Below are 20071 nucleotides of genomic sequence, written 5' to 3' on the forward strand. Positions count from 1 at the left end.
TCATTTTGTTTTACATAGTTTGTATGTTATCCCCATGTTCACAAAGGTTTCCTTCCAAAGAACCAAATACAAAAAACATGAAGAAGAACAGATGCCCTTCAATCTGCTCCCTGACCAGGACTTGGACTGAGCATTTGGACTTGATCCCTGGGCACCATGAATGATGGCTGCCCACTTCTCCTGGCTGCCCCTGGAGGAGGGCGGCTTGGATGAGATAAATGCAGGGAACAATTTCCACCAGTGACACCTGAAGAAAGGCATGTGTGTTCGCAACTCACACGTGTTCTACTGTGTGTGTCACTGTGTGGTGAATAAAAAAAGAACCTCAAGGTCCTGGAATAAAAATAAAAAAAACATAAATGTTAAAGAGATAATAAATAATTAAAATTAAAATAAAACAACCCCAGGGGTTTTCTTTTACCAAGGTCAACGACATCCAGGTAAGTCATCCAGGTATCTAGTGGATAGTCGATACTATTGTGTATCTGTCAGTGGTACTAGCTAGTTATTTTGCTGGGTGTGGTGTGTGAGAACTGCGTATTGAAATAGTAGAGTTATCTTAATCTTTGAACACACATGTAAAAATGATTCATCAATATTATTCTATATCTAACTATTGTTTTAAAAAATACTGGAATGCCAGTCAAAAGAGGGCCATGGGGCACACTGGACCAGCCCCAAAAATGAACTTCACAAAAGAGGGCCATGGGGCAGAGTGGACCTGGCCCCAAAAATGAACTTCACAAAAGAACCAAGGTTTGGACATTTACTGTACATCAGGCTACCCATCAGGCTATCTGCAGCATGTGTCTGGTGTTGAGACTAGGGTTGTGGAGGTAATTTTTTATTTCTTAGTAAATCGATAGCTACATAGCTAATTGTTTTAAGTACCACTTGTCGCTACAAGAATGAGCACTTGAGCTTCTCGAAGGTGGACACAGAGGCTATCATCTGTGTTCTTAGACCCAGACCTGCTAGCAGTTGACAGGCAGTAGATGTGTGTAGATGGAGTTATGCTGTTCAAAATCATTTTACACTCAGAAACTCAATGATATGACACTATCTTCATGTATGATATGGCCATTTAGCTGAAATGGATGATGGTGGACCTGGGGGAGAGAAAGTAGAATGTCACCTTCTCAGCCGAGTGAGACACATACGCTGAAGGAACATTACCCATTACATCGTAGACTATCTGACGGGAGACCAGGTGAAAAATCTCAAATGAATCAGCCCTCTCCTATCCCTATAGCTATAATTATGGCTTTTAATCAGGGCATTGCTCAACCATCCATAATGAGCCAGTCTATACAAGACATTTGTGAATAAAGCAGTGAATAATCTACTGGCTATATTGTCCCTTGGTATTGCCCGTTCTGGTGGAAGATTTCATGTGCTCACTAGGTCTTTTTTGTGTTCTTATGTTCTGCCTCTAGGTCAAGGTTGCACTGAATGGATAGTAGTATTATGTTGGTTTTTCATAGCCTTTGGGGCTTTCATTTCTCTCTGTTCAGCAGCAGGCACATACAATATGGAGATTGAATATGTATGGCATGGTGCTCCATCCATTGGGAATGTCAAATTGAGAGGTCTGCACACTCCGCTGCTCCAATGCAGTGATTTTATTATCCAACGTTTCGGCAGGAAGGGACTTCGGCCTTCATCAGGGATTTCAGAACAGTGCTTGCACAATACGTTTTAAAAGATTAGATTATTAGGTAATGTGCACCTCTGACAAATCCTACGGCGGCTGTGGCTCAGTGGTACAGCGGGTCGTCCAATGATCGTCGGGTCGGCGGTTCGAATCCCGTCTGCTCCTGTCCAAACGTCGGAGTGTCCTTGGGCAAGACATTGAACTGAACAGGCTAGCACCTTGCACCATTGGTGTGTGAATGAGTGAATGAGAGGCCATTGTAAAGCACTTTGGATAAAAGCGCTATAAGTGCAGTCGATTTACCATTACAAATCAGCGAAAACACAGAATGAATCACATTCATATTTGCAATATCAAAAAGACAATTTAACATTCACAATATCAAAAGGCAGTCTCAATCGGACTGCGATACAAATAATATTTTAGAATAGGCCTATATATCCTTTTCAAGAGGCCATTTGCACAAGAATACACTATAAGACAAAGTAGCCTACTACACAACTTGGCAGTAGAAGTCAGCATTTTAAAAAAATATAAAAAGATTACAAAACAATTCTAAAGGGTAAGCTACATATTGTGGCATCCTGCCTGGGGCCGTTCGGAACTCAGGCCGTCATGCGTAAACCACCTCCCCTTCAGCACCATGGACAGCGCGCAGCAGGTGAAATGGGCGGAGAGGCTACGACCGATAGAACCATGGAGAGCGCGCATAGGCGATCGACCGGCCGTTCATAGTTGCCCAGGCAACCCCACTGCCCAGCTGCGCTAAATAGTCTAATCAAGCCTGGCCGACGAGAGAACCGGCTGAAGCCAATTGGCTATAATGAGCCACCACGCAATTAAAGGCCCGACTGGGGAAACAGTCAGTAGTCTATGGATTCAGTGAGTAAGCAGATCGGTGCTATTGCTTGACCTACCGCTTTGCTTTTGAACCTGCTCATTCTTATTTTCTTGTCATCTTCAGGAGCAGAAGCCATACCCCTGACCATGCCCCACGCAGCTCGGCTACGGGAAAATAGTAACCAGCCTAACCTACCCGAAGACAACTTTTTCCTGTGTTTTTGCGTTTTTGGGTTTCATTTTCAATAAATGTGCCGAGGCGCGTAAGAGCTCCCCGTGTGGACCTTGTTTTGCTGTGCTCTAACCCAAATTCTCGACCTGGGAGATTATCATGTACATAGAAAAAACTAAAGTAGGCTATTAGACTTCTCAGAAACAGCAACAACAAAACTATGCGCCAGAGACTAGAGTGAACAGGTGCATGTTCACCTTTCTAGAGTGCTGTGTGTGTGTGTGTGTGTGTGTGTGTGTGTGTGTGTGTGTAAATACTAGGCCTCTAGGTTTGATTATTTGATAGAATTCTTTTATAGAGTAGGCCAAAGTCAAGGCGACCACTGTCCTGTCTTGTTCTTGCACAATGTTTATTATTATAATTTATTGTCATGCACCAGCAGACCAAGGCAAATTCCTCATAGGTGCAAGCCAACTTGGCTAAATACAAAATCTGAATCTGAGGCTGTCATATTCCATTGCTGACTAACCAGTCAGAAATGCATTCTCATCTGTCAACTGAAATCATGATAATGCTTTGCTACTTGTTAGAAACATTCAAGATTACCAAATATGGTTGGTTTGTAAGATACAGTAAATATCAGTGTTTTGTTGAATAAACAAAGCTTTGTCTGTAGTCAGGGTTTTAGCCGGGCTAACAAAACCCTTTCATTGGTTGTGCCCTCAAGGTTTAGTGGGAAACAACTAATGGACTAGTTATATTCAACAGCAAAGATGGATTTGTGCCTGAAGCTAACTAAAGCAGGGAAACATACCAAAGCTGGACATTTGGTGGGGGTTTTAGCACTAGTCCTTTTTTGGCTTTTGCTTAAATGAATGAACACAAAGATGTGAGAAGCCTGGCCTTGGGACGAGAGGCATCTGGGGCTTGCTTAACATTCCTTAGATGTTTTCCAGACTGTTTTTACCAAATTTTCTCTCAAAGCTTTTGATGCAGGTTTAATTGGAGCAGACTGTCTTCTGAGTTATTTGATGAGTGATTGATAGGCATCTAAAGGCAGTAGACACACACACATACACACACACACACACACACACACGGGAGTGCAGAGCCAGTGCCAAGCCTGAAATCACATAACAAGCTATTATGATGACCAAAAGGCCTGTCCAGTCATCCCGCAGTGTCCAGACAGGCCTCTTGAATGAATGACTGTAAAATTAAGAACACATGAAGAGATGAGCATGACAATGCATACTCAGTGAAAAATCATCAGGTCACGTAATGCCTGATGTATTTTCACTGCGAGCTGAGCAAAAGCTAATTAGACATCTTAATGCCAGAAAAAATGACATTTCTAAATGAGAAGTTCAAGACTGAGTCACCGACAATCATGAGTCATAATGAAGTGATGGAGGAGGGAATGGTTGGCTGCATTGTCAGAAGTAGACCGTGTTTAATTATTAGACAGGCCTTCAAGAGGCCCAGTGGAGCTCAGGAATAATTACACCTTAGACTTTCTAAAGCCCTTCTGTGGCCAACCGCAGAGGGCAATGACAGAGGCAAAACAATCTTGCCAATAACCATGTACCATCACCTTCACACAGTCGCCACCAGCACAAACAGCTATCACAACTGCCATCTTCTTCTCTAGGATGAGATGTCTCTTTTGCCATCTCTGCCATTCAAGCAAGATACCTACTGCACCTTAGGAGATGTGTTGTCTGGTGTGACCTCTGTCCTGGATCCTTGTATCTATCCCCTCTTGTTCAGGATCACCACGGCAATGAAGATATTTATACCACGATGGTCAGAAGGTCATGTCCAAAATATATCATGTCCTGTAGGTACCATTTTTGTAGAGGCAAGCTTGTATCATGTCCCATTATTAAGGACATGACCCCTTCATGAAAAAGTACATAACTCCCTCAAACTGCTGCCAACCTCCATCCTACCTGAAGAATAACACAAGGGTTTGTCACTCTCAGCCATGTTAGGAAAACCCCAACCCACTACTGAAATGAATGAGTATCAGACTATTGACTGTCTGTCTTGAGTGATCTATGCACTTTGAAATGAGGGCCGTGTCCAGAGAAAGAGAACACCCAGATTGATGGTTGAAACAGGCTTGCCCGGCAGTTGCTAAGGGTCCCTCCCCTTATGCAGAGACACACACACACGCTCGCACATCAGTTTAATGGCGAACCAAGACAGGCTGCGTGCCCCTATGTTGCGTCAAGTAATGGAGGTGATTTTGCTTGATCTTGGCTGGGGCTCTTTGCTCTTGACGCCAGGACTGAAGGATGTGCAAAAAAAACTCCTGTACTCCTTGTCAACTCAAGAGAGAGACATTGAAAGGGGGTTGTGTCAGGTATCTCTTTTTAGTGTTCCCTCACTTCCCTTGATGCTATGCCCTATCTCTATGTATGGTGTTTATGGGACCCCTGAGGGAATGACTCATGAGTTTGACATTGTTGGGGAAGAGTAGGGCATGACAGGGTCAGCGTGCTGCTAGCCTGGCTGGCACCACCCTGCTGATTGTGAGACACACCAGCTGGTGCCAGGATACCCAAATTTAACCTCTGGCCCTCAATCAAATTCATGTTCCCCGTGTTGCCCAGGGCCCAGACAGGACGGCAATAGATACTGTCACAAATCACGCTGCTGTGTTGCATTGGTCACTCTATTTTGATGGATGAGACTATTGATGTAAAAACATTGTGTGACACTGCCACCTGTTGGTCACTATGTGCAGTTACATAAGGCTCTCTGCCATGTTTGTGATCACACTAAACCTCTAATGTCCTCTCTCATCATCTAGTGCTCAACAGTGGTACTGCCAATTGGAATGTTGATGTCAAAGTGGAAAATGAACAATTTTATATGTGCCTACTGTTTCTTCTGGGGTAGCCTTGTGTTAGCTGGCATTTTCTTTCATTTTTGTACATAGGATGACAGCATCACAATAGAAAGCCCTGAGAATTGTCTACATCATGCATTCATACTCATGGCTCCAGGTGAGCGTTGAGCCCATGTTTAGTCTAAGGTGCTACTGTTTAGTCTAAGATGCTACTGTATTTAGTCTAAGGTGCTACTGTTTAGTCTAAGGTGCTGCTGTGTTTAGTCTAAGATGCTACTGTGTTTAGTCTAAGGTGCTGCTGTGTTTAGTCTAAGGTGCTGCTGTGTTTAGTCTAAGATGCTACTGTGTTTAGTCTAAGATGCTACTGTGTTTAGTCTAAGGTGCTGCTGTGTTTAGTCTAAGATGCTACTGTGTTTAGTCTAAGATGCTACTGTGTTTAGTCTAAGGTGCTACTGTGTTTAGTCTAAGGTGCTGCTGTGTTTAGTCTAAGATGCTACTGTGCACAATGATACTCAGTTATTGCCAGGGCTCCAAAGTCATGAATCATCCCTAATTGGCTTGTGTACAATCAGTATCAACACAGAAAGCATTCCTTAGATTATTAGATCAGAAATGTGATTTGCTGCCCCACGATAGATAGATAGATAGATAGATAGATAGATAGATAGACAGATAGATAGATACCTGTAGATAGACAGACAGAGATATAGATAGATAGATAGATAGACAGACAGACAGACAGACAGACAGACAGACAGATAGATAGATAGATAGATAGATAGATAGATAGATGGATAGATAGATAGATAGATTATTACAGTAGATCAGAAATGTGATCTGTTGCCCCACAATACAGAGAGAGAGAGAGAGAGAGAGAGAGAGAGAGAGAGAGAGAGAGAGAGAGAAAGAGAGAGAGAGAGAGAGGGGGAGATGGCCTAGATATCAACTATTGATCCCTGAGGGGAATTATCTTTGTTGTAGCAATACACACAACAATACACAACAAAAAGGCACAGAAATGCACAAAGGGCAGCACATTAAGATGGCACAATAATTCACGTGTGTCTGAGAAAGTGAGTTGTAGCCCAATCCAGTCATCAACTGTTTGTTTGTACAAGTCGTGGGAACAATACTGCCCTCGGGCTAACTTACATTGCTTTGTGGTGATGTCATAGTGCCGCAGGTGGCTTGTGTTACGGTAACCGTGTCGGCTTCTGTGTGTGTGTGTGAAAGTGTGGGTGTAGCCTGTGTGTTCTTCCCCAGGTAGTTGGTGTGTGTTAGGGACCATCTATAGGGAGTGAGGGCAGGCGGTGAGTCACTTCTGTTTCACACACACACCTACGGACACAGTAAAAACACTCCTTAGAGTCTTGGCATCATTTCATGCGCATGTTTCATTCTTTGATTTTCTGTCAGCTCGGTGGCGGAGGACGTCATGGAGGCAGAACAGTCTGAGAGACGTGTCGCTGATGGGCTGTACGTGTTGGAGAAGTAGGTGAACCCTCAGGTGAGTCACAGCATGAGGAAGCTGGCCTGAATTTGCTGGCTCTGCATCAAGGCATGTTCTGGGCTGGTTTCCCACAGATTAAGCCTATAGTATTAGGATCTCCGAATATGGTAGCACAAAACCACTGGCGCTGTTGTTTTGGAATTTGTGTGCCACCTAAAGTAGGCTAAATACAGTAAGTAAACTTTGTTTATAAAGCGCCTCTCGAAATCAGTTACAAGATGCTGAATGGGCCCCTCTCCATGCCTACAATGATAATATGATAGAAAGTTAATAACAGAAAATACAATATAAAAACATGAAACTGCAGAGACAGTTTCTCGGCAGTAAGTCGTTTTCCTTTCCGGTGGGGGTTGGCCTCCGCCAGGGCTGTGCTTTGTCACCAATCCTGTTTGTGATTTTCATGGACAGGATATCGAGGCGTAGCCGTGGGGAGGTGGGTTTGCAGTTCGGTGAGCTGGGGATCGCGTCGCTGCTGTTTGCAGATGATATGGTCCTGATGGCATCATCAGCCTGCGACTTCCAGCATTCTCTGGATAGGTTCGCAACTAAGTGTGAAGCGGCTGGGATGAGAATCAGCACCTCTAAATCTGAGGCCATGGTTCTCAGCTGGAAACCGGTGGTCTGTCCGCTCCGAGTAGGAAATGAGTCCTTACCCCAAGTGAAGGAGTTCAAGTATCTGGGGGTCTTGTTCACGAGTGAGGGAACCATGGAGAGAGAGTTTGGCCGGAGAATCGGAGCTGCTGGTGCGGTTCTGCAGTCGCTCTACCGCACTGTTGTGACGAAAAGAGAGATGAGCCAAAAGGCAAAGCTCTTGATCTACCGGTTTATCTTCATCTCCACCCTCACCTATGGTCATGAAAGATGGGTCATGACCGAAAGAACGAGATCACGGATACAAGTGGCTGAAATGAGTTTTCTCCGGAGGGTGTCTGGGGTCTCCCTGAGAGATCGGGTGAGAAGTTCAGTCATCCGGGAGGGACTCGGAGTAGAGCTGCTGCTCCTTTGCATTGAAAGGAGCCAGTTGAGGTGGTTCAGGCATCTAGTGAGGGAGGTGTTCCAGGCGTGTCCGGCTGGGAGGAGGCCGCGGGGTAGACCCAGGACCAGGCGGTGGGACTACATCTCCGCACTGGCCTGTGAGTGGCTAAAGATTCCCCAGGCAGAGCTGGTTGATGCTGCTAGGGAAAGGGCTGTCTGGGGCCCTCTGCTGGAACTGCTGCCTCTGCGACCCGGCCCCGGATAATTGGATGACGATGGATGGAAACTGCAGAGAAGGCAAACACACATAACGACTCCTTAAAACTATCCACTGACTCTGTCTTTTCTATAACTAAGGGAAGCTCAGTCACCCTTGATTTTTAGCCTTGATTTCACAACCGCCGGAAGGCCTTGGTCAGAAGACCTGAGACACCTCAGTGATCTCACTGTGGCCAGAGGACACAATGATTCAGTCAGCCTGTGTGCTTCATAGGTGATATGATCAGTTCAAAATCAATTTGGCAGTCAAAGGGTGACCAATGTAGAGTGACCAACACTCTGTGTGACCTATGTTGTGTCCTGGTTAGAAGTCTAGCAGTCGCATTTTGAACAAGAAATGGTGCTCAGAGCACAGACCTCCGCCCATGAATGAATGTTGTGGCGCTGTGTGTGCGCATGTGCGTGCGAGCAGGACATGTTTGGTATTGCTGCATTCATAAGGTCAAGAGCTTTATTCTAGTCCAAAGCCTGTGTCTCTGTGACCTTCCCACATTGAGATATGGCCGTTTCAATCTCCCCCATTGTCACTGAATGGGGGGGGGGGATTTTTTGTTAAGTCCAAAAAATGAATGGAGGTGAATGAGAGGCCAGATGTACAGTATGTGACTTGACACCCTCCGGGCTCGCACACCCCAGTCCAAACCCCGTGTCTCTAGCGCCCCCACATAGGGAGCTGGCTTCACTCAAAATTTTGTTTTAATTCATGGATCCACCCCGTGATTAACATCCACTCCAAAATCTTAATGTGTTCTTTGACCAAGTTTCATTAAAATTGGTCAGGTCGTTTTTGCGTAATCCTGCTTACTCATTAACTAACGGACGCACAAAGAGAATCACCAGCACACGTGACCGAAAATATTACTTTTTAGTAAAAGGAAACATCAAATTACCACAAAACCTGTGATCAAATACTGTATTTTGTGTGCGATACATGCATGTACAGTAGGCGTGCAACTTGGGTGGACGGTTCTCAGTTAAAGGCGTAGCTTTACATTGTCCCCTCTTCCTCGAGAGCATTAATTATCAGTTGCTGTCAGTGTTGGGTAAGTTACTTTCAAAATATCAGGAATGTGATAGAGAGAACATTTGGTGACAGGAAAATACGCTTCAGATGTTATAGGATAGATCGATGGAAGAACTAAACAGTCCTCAGAAGAACTATTTCACATCAGATCTCATTTGCCAGCCTGTCCCGTTGGCTAAACGCTGGTTTATACCGACTGACATCATTTGAATTTTCTACAAGCAGGGGTGTATTAGCGAACAGGCCTACCGAGCCCAGCCCCTGGGGCCAAAGAGCTCAGGGGGCCTTTAAGTTGGCCAGCGTCACGTCATCAGTGTGTCAGTGACTTTCCAGACCCCCCTGGCGACTTATTTCATGAAAAGCGACTAGCGACAAATCTAGCTACTTTTTCTGGTCATTTGGAGAATTATTGTGTTGACAAGAAAGCGAGCTCAGCTCACGAGTCACGACGAGAGAAAACTTTTATTGCTGCCTTCACGTCCTATCGCCCTCTCTCCCTCGCTCGCCCACACACACCACACGCGGTGGGATCCCTCCCGCAACAACCAATCGTATTGTCAGAAACGGCTAGTTTACCTAGATAATCGTATTACATGTTTGTAATAATTCTTCTTATAATGTTCTTATAATTAAGGAAATTGTAGGCTATATTATTTTTCCGTTATTCTTTAGGTTTACAGACCTACGTTGTTTAAAAGAAAAAAGCTAATTATACAGCAACAAAAAACAAGTTTGTCAATAAGTAAATAGTTTCATTGTTTTTTCCATGCCCATCATCATCACATGGCTGATGTAGGCTACTAGGGTTGCACTGTAGGAAAAAAAAAGAGAAAAAAAAGCTACTGTTATACAGCAATAAAATAAAATAAATAAAGTTTGTAAATATGTAAATAGTTCGTTTGTATTCCCCCCCCCCCCCCCCCCCCGCCATCTAGCTACTTCTAGCGACTTCTGGGACAGCCAATAGCTACTTCCCTTACTGAAGAGTTGCAACACTGCGCGGGCGTTTTCATCTGAGTCTATACCATGGATGTATTAATAGAACTAGACAGTATACCCGAGCAGAGTAGAGCAGAGCGTCGACCCGACCAACTGAGAAAAGGTAGATTAGTTTTGCCATAAAACGGTTAAAATAGCCTTAAAACGCATTGTAGGCCATCATTGAGGCGTTTACCCTGCCATTTACTGCAGCATAATGCATTGATGGAGCGTACCTTCATAGCTAACTGTTAGCTAGCTAACGTTAGTGGCAGATAATGCTGTAGGCTAGGGATAACGTGACTGGACCAGTAGCCTAGCTCTGCCATGGTCCGAATTAACGCTGGATCCTTCCCTTACTTTGAGCAGCACTGTAATGTAGCTACATTTTCAGCTGGTCTTTCTGAGTGAGATCGTGGGAAGCACGTTTTCCGAGTGGGTCTCTGTGTCCCGGCTGCATTTGTCATTAGACTCGTTGTGCCAACAACCAATCAGTGAATAGTATAGGCCTATTAAGCTTGCCTAATCGAACGGTTTTGCTTCACTGTTAGCCCTTTTCCACCAAGAAGGATCCGGTTCAGTGCCGGTTCGCGAACCTAATTTTGAATGGTTCCGAGCATTAATGTAAATTAATATGAAAACTTTGGCTGATACCGATAACAGATTTTAAAATTGCTGTTATGGCCGATAACCAATATTTACCAATGTCGATATGCTCTGTATAAAAACAAGTTTCTATGATAATCAAATTTTATACATACTGAAAAACACATGTAAACACTGTCTCTATTTCCAAAACATTTGGAAAAGCTGATCATAGATTTACCATATTGTTTCCTCTCAAAAACAACACACACAACAGCAGCTAGACAGAAATAATGATGTGTTGTTCACATCTGCCCTGTTTTGCACATCGGGCCGATACCGATATATAAAAAAAATGACTAACATCGGCCGATACCGATATGATTGCCGATATCTGTGCAGAACTAATATAATGCAATAAACAGTTCACTACCAAGGTTCACTACCAAGCAACAGTTCACTACCAAGCAATGGTGGCATGGAATTTATTAGGCCTACCAAACCTTTTGATTTCAGATAGTAACAGAAGATGCATTAACAAAAAGTTACAATTGTATCTGTTTACACATGGAACTGAGCTATCTTATGATCCAACGTAATTTGTTTTATTTATTTATTTATTTTTGGTTTCTATTTAATTTAATTTAATTTATTCTTCAATTAAGAGAGTAAATAATGACAGAGCTGCTGTATGTATGAACGTATTGTGAGTATGAATGTTATGGAAGTGTATTTGTCCTGTATGTATGAATGGGCCTACTGAGAAAACACTGTTGACAAATGTGATATGAGGACCCCAGGAAGAGTAGTTACTGCATATTGCCGTACCTTGGTAATTATTATTATTAATTATTTGTTTACAGGTATAGTCACTTTTGCTACAGTCAACATATTTTGCAGCTAATACTGCACACCGACTTCTCTCTCCACATACTGTAAGTATGACAGTTTCTGAGGATCAGAGAGATGAATAAACTCAGGATACATATTATATATTTTATTATTATACTGTACATATTATTTATTTATATTATTATTATTATTTATTTATTTTATCAAAGAAAGTCTCTCAAATCTTTATATTTCTCACTGTATAATAAGAAGTGAGATTCTGTCTCAACAACTCCCTGATGACAGAGTGAACTCAGCCTGGCTTCTCTGAGTAGCCCATCCTGCCTGTGGCCAGGCTGTGTCCACTCAGTCTGTACTGGACATTGTCAACGTTTTTCACAGTTTTCTATCAGTCACAGCAGTCAGGTATCCTGCCACTGTGTACTCTCTGTTTAGGACAAGGAGGATTGTAATTTACTTTGTGATTTAGTGGGTTCGTTCAAAAGTTTGATATACTTTTATTTTTATTTTGAGATGATTTGGTTTTGGCCAGATTGGTTGGTGTTTGTCCCGAAGCCGAGGTGTTTGTGGGTAGACCTTCAGGACCAGCTGGCAGAGAGGACTCTTATCTTTGTTCAACTTTTGGCACTAAAGGGTTTTGTAGGAGTGGGGGCCACTTGATTGGAGATGTTTGACTCTCTGTCTCTCTCTCTCTTTCTCTATATCTCATTGTCTCTATCTGTCTCTCTTTCTTTATCTCTCTCTGTCTCTCTTTCTCTCTCTCTCTCTCTCTCTCTCTGTCTCTTTCTTTCTCTCCGTCTCTGTCTCTCTCTCTCTCTTTCTCTCTGTCTCTCTCTGTCTCTCTCTTTCTCTCTCTCTTTCTCTCTCTCTGTCTCTCTTTCTCTCTGTCTCTCTTTCTCTCTCTGTCTCTCTCTTTCTCTCTCTCTCCCTCACCTATCTATCACACTCTTTTATCTAGTAATTAACTCAATCATTACCTCTTTTTTTCTCTCTCTCTGATTGCAGGTGTCAAGTAACAACAACCAGTTGTATGTGAAGTCAGTGAGCCAGGCGGAGGCAGGCCTGTACGTGAGTAAGGCCATAGGCCATAGACATATTCTTTTGTCTTGGGCTAGGCTCAGTCTTTATCTAGGAACCCAGCCCATGAAGTAAAAAAAAAAAAAAAAAATACAGGACATGAGGGAGGGTCTTTATTCAGCCACACAGTGACACACACATTCCATATACTGTAGTGAACGACGACACACACACCTTTCGGGGGTCGCCGGTGGAAAGTGTTCTCTGCATTTCTCCTATCCCAGCCGTCCTCCAGGGGCAGCGGGCAGCCATTGTCCAGGTGCAGCGGGCAGCCATCGTCCAGGCGCAGCCAGGAGCAGTGGGCAGCCATCGTCCAGGGGCAGCCAGGAGCAGTGGGCAGCCATCGTCCAGGGGCAGCCAGGAGCAGTGGGCAGCCAGGAGCAGTGGGCAGCCATCGTTCATGGCGCCCCGGTACCAAGTCCAAGTGCTCAGTCCAAGTCCTGGTCAGTGACCGCTCTGAAGAGGATCTGTTCTTCTGCATGTTTTTTGTAGTTGTTTCTTTGGGAGGAAACCTTTGTGAACACGGGGAGAACATGGAAACTCCACACAGAAAGGCACCTCCGTGCCGCACGTGAGTGATTTTGGGGTTCAGCGTCTTGCTCAAGGACACTTCGGCACAACGCCGGGAGCTGGGATCGAACCGGGGACCTTGCGATCCCCAGCCGGCCACTCTACCTCCCGAGCTACATGCCGTTTTAGGGGTGAAAAGCATCCAACTAAAACTCACACTGTCCTCAAAGTAAGTGGACACTGCCCTCTAGTGAGTATGACAGTACAGTCAACCAATACAAATGTTATGCTACAGCTGGACACCACATTTCTACTGTGGTGGATGTCCTAGCCCTGGACAACAACAATATCTTCAATTTCAAATCTCCTTTGAAGATTCATATTTAGCCCATGCATTTCAAAGTATTTACAGTAGGCTCTTCAGTGCGTGAGGTGCCCCACTTGTATTTTGTGCAAGGGCATCTATTTAGGGCTACTAGAGTGACACAGTCCAGGGTGGACACACTTTCACTCCGGAATGTTCCAGTGCGCACCCACACATGCAGGTAAACATGTATGTAGGTACAGTAGAGGGGGCCTGGCTCTGCGCCAAGGAGGGCGAGTACAGAGACATGCCGTCACTGATCTCCGTCACTCCAGCGCCACTCAGGGGGCTGGTGAGTCAAGCTTTCCCACTGATTCATGTCTGAAGAGGAGTGAAAGGCTGAAGCCGCCTCACGCCTTTCCTTTCTCACACCTTATAGTATCCCTCCTCTCTGTCAATCAATCAATCAAATCCTTGATTCAAACAGATACGCATCATTGAGATTAAAATATATTTTTCAAGAGCGATCTGGCCAAGAAGGCAGCAGAAACAAAGTTACAGCAATAAAAGAAACATAACAACAGACAATACAGAGAGACATACTTTCACAGCAAGAATCAGCTGTAGGGCAAGTTATCAAACACAGTTGCAAGAGAACTGCTTTCATAGTCTTTTAATGGATTTAAATTCACCCAGTGTAATCAAGCCTGGCAATTTCAGGTCCTTTTGCAACTCATTCCACGTCGATGGAGCAGCATATTTAAAAGCCTTTTTTCCTAGTTCAGGAACTCTAGTTCAGGAACCCTAGTTCAGGAACCCTAGTTCCGGTGCTCTGCCTCTCCTCTCACACGCGGCTGGGCCCTCAGTCCAGGCTGTGGTGGCTCTCCAGGATCAGCTCTCCCCAGGCCAGCTCCCTCAGCAGCAGCAGCCCAGGGCCCATCCTGGGAGACCTCCACGGCGTTCAAACACACACACACACACACGCCCCCACCCCACCTGTGGGGCCGGAGGAGGCCGTCAGCGAGGGGGATTTCACCGCGCTGATGACGGGGCGCGGGCTTCCTTCCTGAGCCTCCATAAATCTGTCCGTGGCCTCAGTCCTATAGTCTAATATTAAAGCTGTTTCCATGACATACTGTGCTATTCCTCAGCGGAGGGCAGGGTGTTGTGACTACAGGTGCACGCTGGCTGCCGAGAAGGAGGGTTGAGGAACTTCACGCCCAATTCTCTTTGAGTTGAGTTGTTCTGAGGCCAGTTGATTAATTCTCTGATTGCGACCAGCCCACTGTTGTATAGCAGTTGTTGGAGTACAATTGATATAATCACTTTATGCACCAAAAAACACTGGCTCATTCATCCATATTCTTACATGTACACATGAGCACAAACACATATTCCTCATTCTGGCATTCGTCATTGATTTTGGTCCACTTTGACCAAAAATGCTGGGCCAAATCTGTTGGGCCATGCTTTTATTTTGGTGTGTAAATAGCACCTTGGTTTTTTTTTTCTTACAAATATGACAAGAATGGACAAGCACACTCATTTCTCTTCTGAGAGAAAGACCCCTGTCATCTTGAGACCCAGGAAGATAGAGGCTACCGACCTTAGGGCTATAATCAAAGACACACACACACACACAAGCTTGAATATTTACTGCACTGACTGAACCTTTGTAAAAGAATTCTTGACCATCAACATTTAAGTAGAAGCAAATAGTGCATGGTTTAGTTTTAAAATGTTTTATTATGAAGTTGAAAAACATTGATATAAAATCTATAACATTATAACATACATTTAACAATACAATGCAACACTAATAACTTTTGGTTTGGTAAATGGATTGTTGCAGCAAAGTCGCTTTTTTAAAGTCAAATTATAATTATCAAACTTTACCACAGTGTGCACATTACCACAGTGTGCACTTTACCTTGTGCTCAAACATTCTGACTTGAAAAACAATTGTCAAGTGAAGTGTATGTTTTGAATATATACAAAAAATACATTCAATTGATTTGTGATTTTTAAAAGTAGGTTATAAAAGAACAGCAACATTTACAACATTCTGCGGTTTGGGCCGCCTTGGCATTTATGTACAGTGTAGCAAAGCACAATGTCTGCTCTGTCATAAGAGATCGTAATACTGAATTGATTGCAGTTGGAAAACAGGAACTCATGTCAGTCTTGTCCCTGAGACCATCTGACAGTTTGTGGGTGAGGCTGCTGCATGAAGCCAGACTCAGCCTTGTGTCAGAGCAGGGGGAGGCCGTGGTGCGGGCCTGGCTCCTGGAGGTAGCTCATCTGCCAGGGGAGACCTAGGGCTGAAGAGGGCTCCACAAAACCCTCCATATAGCCCTGGGCGCAGGAGGCCCACACCCCCGGCTGATACGCCAGCCCCTCCCCCACCTGGGTGTACCTGACCGGGGTAGGGGGCCGGTCCGGGGGGCTCCCGCAATGTCCGTGTGAAGGGTAGAGCTGGCCCTCTGAGGGGTAGCATGGGTAGTGCGGTGACGGGGGGCATGAGGAGCCCATGCTGTCCATGTAGAGGTGCGGGTCCGTGGGCAGCCGGTGAGGGTGCGGGCCCTGCTGGGGCGGCACGGACGCGTGCCAGGGGGCGTAGCCCTGGGGCTCCAGGCGAGGGACGCTCGCCCTGGGAGGCTCGAACCGCGACGCCCCCATCCCCGACGGCCCCGCGGAGGGCCTGTGGCACTCCCGGTGGCTGCAGGGCTTACCGGGGGGGTTGGAGTTCAGGAAGACGGAGAGAGCAGATATGCGGTTGATGGCCCTCTGCAGCGTGGCTATCTTGGAGAGCCGCTTGCCGCTGAGGTCGTGGTTGAGGGCCACGCGCAGGGCGTTGAAGGCCTGGTTGTAGTCCAGTATGCGTTTGCGCTCGCGCACGTTGGCCGCCACCCGACGGGCCTTGGACCGGACAGGCCGGTTGCGCTTCTTGCCCTGCGCCTCTTCTGGCTCGCTGGGGCTGCTGGCCGACCCGTCGCTGTCCTGGAACTGCTCCTTGAGGCCGTCGTCACTCCCCTCATCGTCCCCCTGTCCCAGCATGCCCAGCTCCAGCTCCTCCTCGGAGAACTCCGACCCGGCCACGCTGCTGCAGCTCATCATCCCCGGCGGAGTCGACGACGTGTAAGCGACAGGTCACTGTACAGTAGCTGGGGCTCCGGCTGTCGTAGTTGTTTGGTAGTAGTCCCTTATTCGGAGGCTGCGGGGCAGCTGGGAGTTAGCGGCTGCCTCGTGGCTGTTGTCTTTGCTGGGACGTCCTCCTCCGCTTGGCGGCGGGCCTCTTGTTTGCGGGGCTGTCGGCGTCGTGTGCTGTTCCGACAGCCCTGGTCTCATTCTCCTCCGCTGTGAGTCCTCTGGCTTCCTGTGATTACCTCTGGCTCCACGGGACGAGTGAGCCGGCTTTTTAAAGCTCCGGTAGTCACATGACGCAGTCACCTATGAGGAATGGTGCGCTCTCTCTCTCTCTCTCTCTCTCTCTCTCTCTAGGTTTATGGCGCCCTCCAGGCAAACGGCGCTGTCACCTCCTCCTCTGCTGACACTCCCTCCCATCCCTTACAGGGTCTGTTAAGTGTTTCAACACTTCATGCCCATGTAGCACTTGCAGAAGCAAAGTACTCATTTTGGAATGACGATTGACTTTCTTGCCTTTTCATTTTTTGATGAAAACACAAATTGCTTCCTGCCTCGTAGGTGTTTCCATTTGTCAATCTTTGCCTGTAATACTATCAGCGTGCTGCACAGGTTAGCCATTTGAGATCTGTCTGCCTGTGCTTTCCACCCCGGGATCAAGGGGTAGGGTCCCAGTGTCGGGTCTTTACGGGCGCAGATGCATTTGTGACAAAACGTGACTTCCCACCTATACGGGCCGCATCACACGTCATGGCTCGCATCTTTCTTTTCCTCCTAGACTAGCGAGGGATTCTCTGTTATTATTCTTAATGGACTTCCCATGGAAATTAGTCTCCCGGACATCCATGACAAATTGTACATTTATCAGACCGGCCTAATCCGTGCGGTGCTCGTTTCCCATGTAAGGGGAGGGGAGAGGACTCTTCTTATCTACCAGGGCTTGGATTTGTCCTTTCAATTAGTTGTCTCCAGAGTGGCGATCTCTGCTCTCTCTCCCTCCTCTCTCTCTCTCTCTCTCTCTCTCTCTCTTTCTCTCAGCTCTGCTTTAAGGGCCGTGTAATTTACGGGAGCCCCCCTGGAACCCACCCCCATAAATCAGTCCAGGGCAGCACCTGAGGACAAGAGTGGAGCGGGGTCTGGACTTCAAAGCCAGGGGAAAATGAGGCCAAATATTTTACAATTAGAACCTACAATTGCTGCTGGCTTTAACCATCGATCCTGCCATGGTAAGTGTTTTTTCTCCGCTCTCTTGAGAAAGACAGTTTGTAAACTGTTTCTGACTCCATAAGATAAAAAAAAAAAAGAAGTTTTTGTTGACTGCTAAACAGTTGTTTTTGCAGATGGTCCAATGAGATATGGGAATGAGATGTTGGGTTTTCAGATAACATGCTTTTTTTTTGCTCATTAGTCAAAAAAATTAAGATATTTTATATATTATATAAAATTATATTTATTATATTGTATATTTATTTTTTAGATGTATATATTTTATAAATCTATCAAATGTTTTGGAGGAGCGACGCCTCTGGGTATTGAGGATAGACCTTAGCGCTATTCGCCCTGCTGCACAGTGAAAGGTGATTGTTTTGACATTTAGCTTCTGGACAAGTGCATTGGGTCAGGTAACTACAGAGTAGCGCTGCCTTTACACAGGGAATTGGAGGTTGTTGTGAAACATTGCTTCCTTCCTGCCTTCTTTTTATTGGACGTGTCGCGGCTCAGAGACGCCAACCGCTACAACAATTATAAGGCCTGAGTTTCAGCTCTTTTGATCAGAACTATTGATCAGGACAGGGATCTTTTGGGGGGAATGTCTTGTATCAGGCTAACATACATCAGGAATCAGATCAGAATAATCTTATGTTATGATTAAAAGTAGAGATTATGTTTGGTAGAATGAATTGTGTGCTAGAAATAATTTGGCATAATGACAAGACTGTGGCATGCATTAGTTTCAACTCTTATTTGAGTCACCATCTATATCCTCACTCACCTTTTGAGTCACCAGCTTTCACTTCTCTCCACAACTGGACAAACAGCTAAGCAGTGCCAAGGAGTGAAACCACACACTTGCAGCACTGACCCCGATAAAATACCCCAAGGAAAGCTACTTTGTACAGTATATGCGTTCATAATTGAATCTCTTGGAAATCTTCAACTGCCGTCCGCAACATGGAGTCCCGTGGAGGGACTGAGTATCGGCCTGATCACAAGAGCTCTGAGTTATGACTTTATGATTGTGTTAGATTTACAACCACGGCGCGGAGAGCACCAAAACTACAGCCTCAGACTCCCACTCCATTCAGTTTGACAGGTGACAAGACACCAGTAATTATCGGCCGCCATGAATAAATCACCAGCCTTTATTGTGTACCTCGCCGTGCCCTTGACAGAATAACCATTTTCAAGCGAGGGGAACCTGCCCAGCGCCACTGAACCCAAGATTTGTAAATCTCCTGTTCAGCCCCCAATAATGACTGGTTGTTAGCTGCTCGTTATTAGAGGTCTGTGTGCCAGCGTTATAGATGTATATTTCCAAAGGGGTAGTTAGGGGTAATAAGTGAGTAAGGTCCGGGTTCGCTAACCTTGGCTTTGCAGTGGTATGTTAATGCATGTTTTTGGCGTCCTCTGTGGAATTTTCTCACCTCAATAAAAAGCCTCCAGTCAAAGGAGGTGCTTCTAGTTATCCGGGCTGCCATTTTCTCACACCACAATTCTTGTGGAATTGTCTCATAAGATTAATGTTGTCAACCACACTGATCATTTTGCGACCAGTTCTTTTGTTAATTATTTTACTTATACTTATCTGTAGCACGGCTCAAGGCACTGGCTGATATTGCACAGGATGTCTGTTAATTGTTCAGTTATACTTGATTACTTACATTTTTTGTTCCGGTGAATGACTGAACAGAAGGAGGTGAACGTGTGAAGGAAATGGCAGTAGGGAGTGAGTGAGTGCTACTGTGAGTAAGTCCACTCAGGCTTTTTAAATTCATGGCAGCAATTCAACTTCGGACTCTAGGGAGTGCTGCTAAGCATCTGCCTGCTCACTCGCTCAAGCTCTTTGCCCAGCAGGTGTCTGTCCGTCTCACGGTCACTGCTGAACGCCGTCTGATACAGCCAGTGGTGTCATGTCTTAGACCAGACATGCTTATGAAGGGGAGGATCTCCCTGTCTGACTCAGGCCTTCACAGTGTCATTTTTTCCTGACTGGTGAACAGAGAGAGTGAGCCACATACTCCGACAGATAACCAGTCCCGTGATGTGGTTTTGTCAGGTTTTATTGGCAAGGTGGTTTTGTGTGCGAGTG

The 20071-nt window shown here is 45.5% G+C and overlaps 1 protein-coding gene across 1 annotated transcript; it reads right to left on the reverse strand.

The window, feature by feature from the left end:
• Positions 1-15867: 15867 nt before the first annotated feature.
• bhlha9 (basic helix-loop-helix family, member a9) lies at positions 15868-16734 on the reverse strand (the record flags this gene model as incomplete). Its single annotated transcript, XM_084449640.1, has 1 exon — positions 15868-16734. The coding sequence occupies one exon, from the start codon at positions 16732-16734 to the stop codon at positions 15868-15870; it is 867 nt and encodes a 288-aa protein (XP_084305766.1).
• Between the last annotated feature and the right edge of the window lie 3337 nt (positions 16735-20071).

The sequence above is a fragment of the Borostomias antarcticus genome (assembly GCF_949987555.1).
Source record: "Borostomias antarcticus genome assembly, chromosome: 15".
Classification (NCBI taxonomy): Eukaryota; Metazoa; Chordata; class Actinopteri; order Stomiiformes; family Stomiidae; genus Borostomias; species Borostomias antarcticus.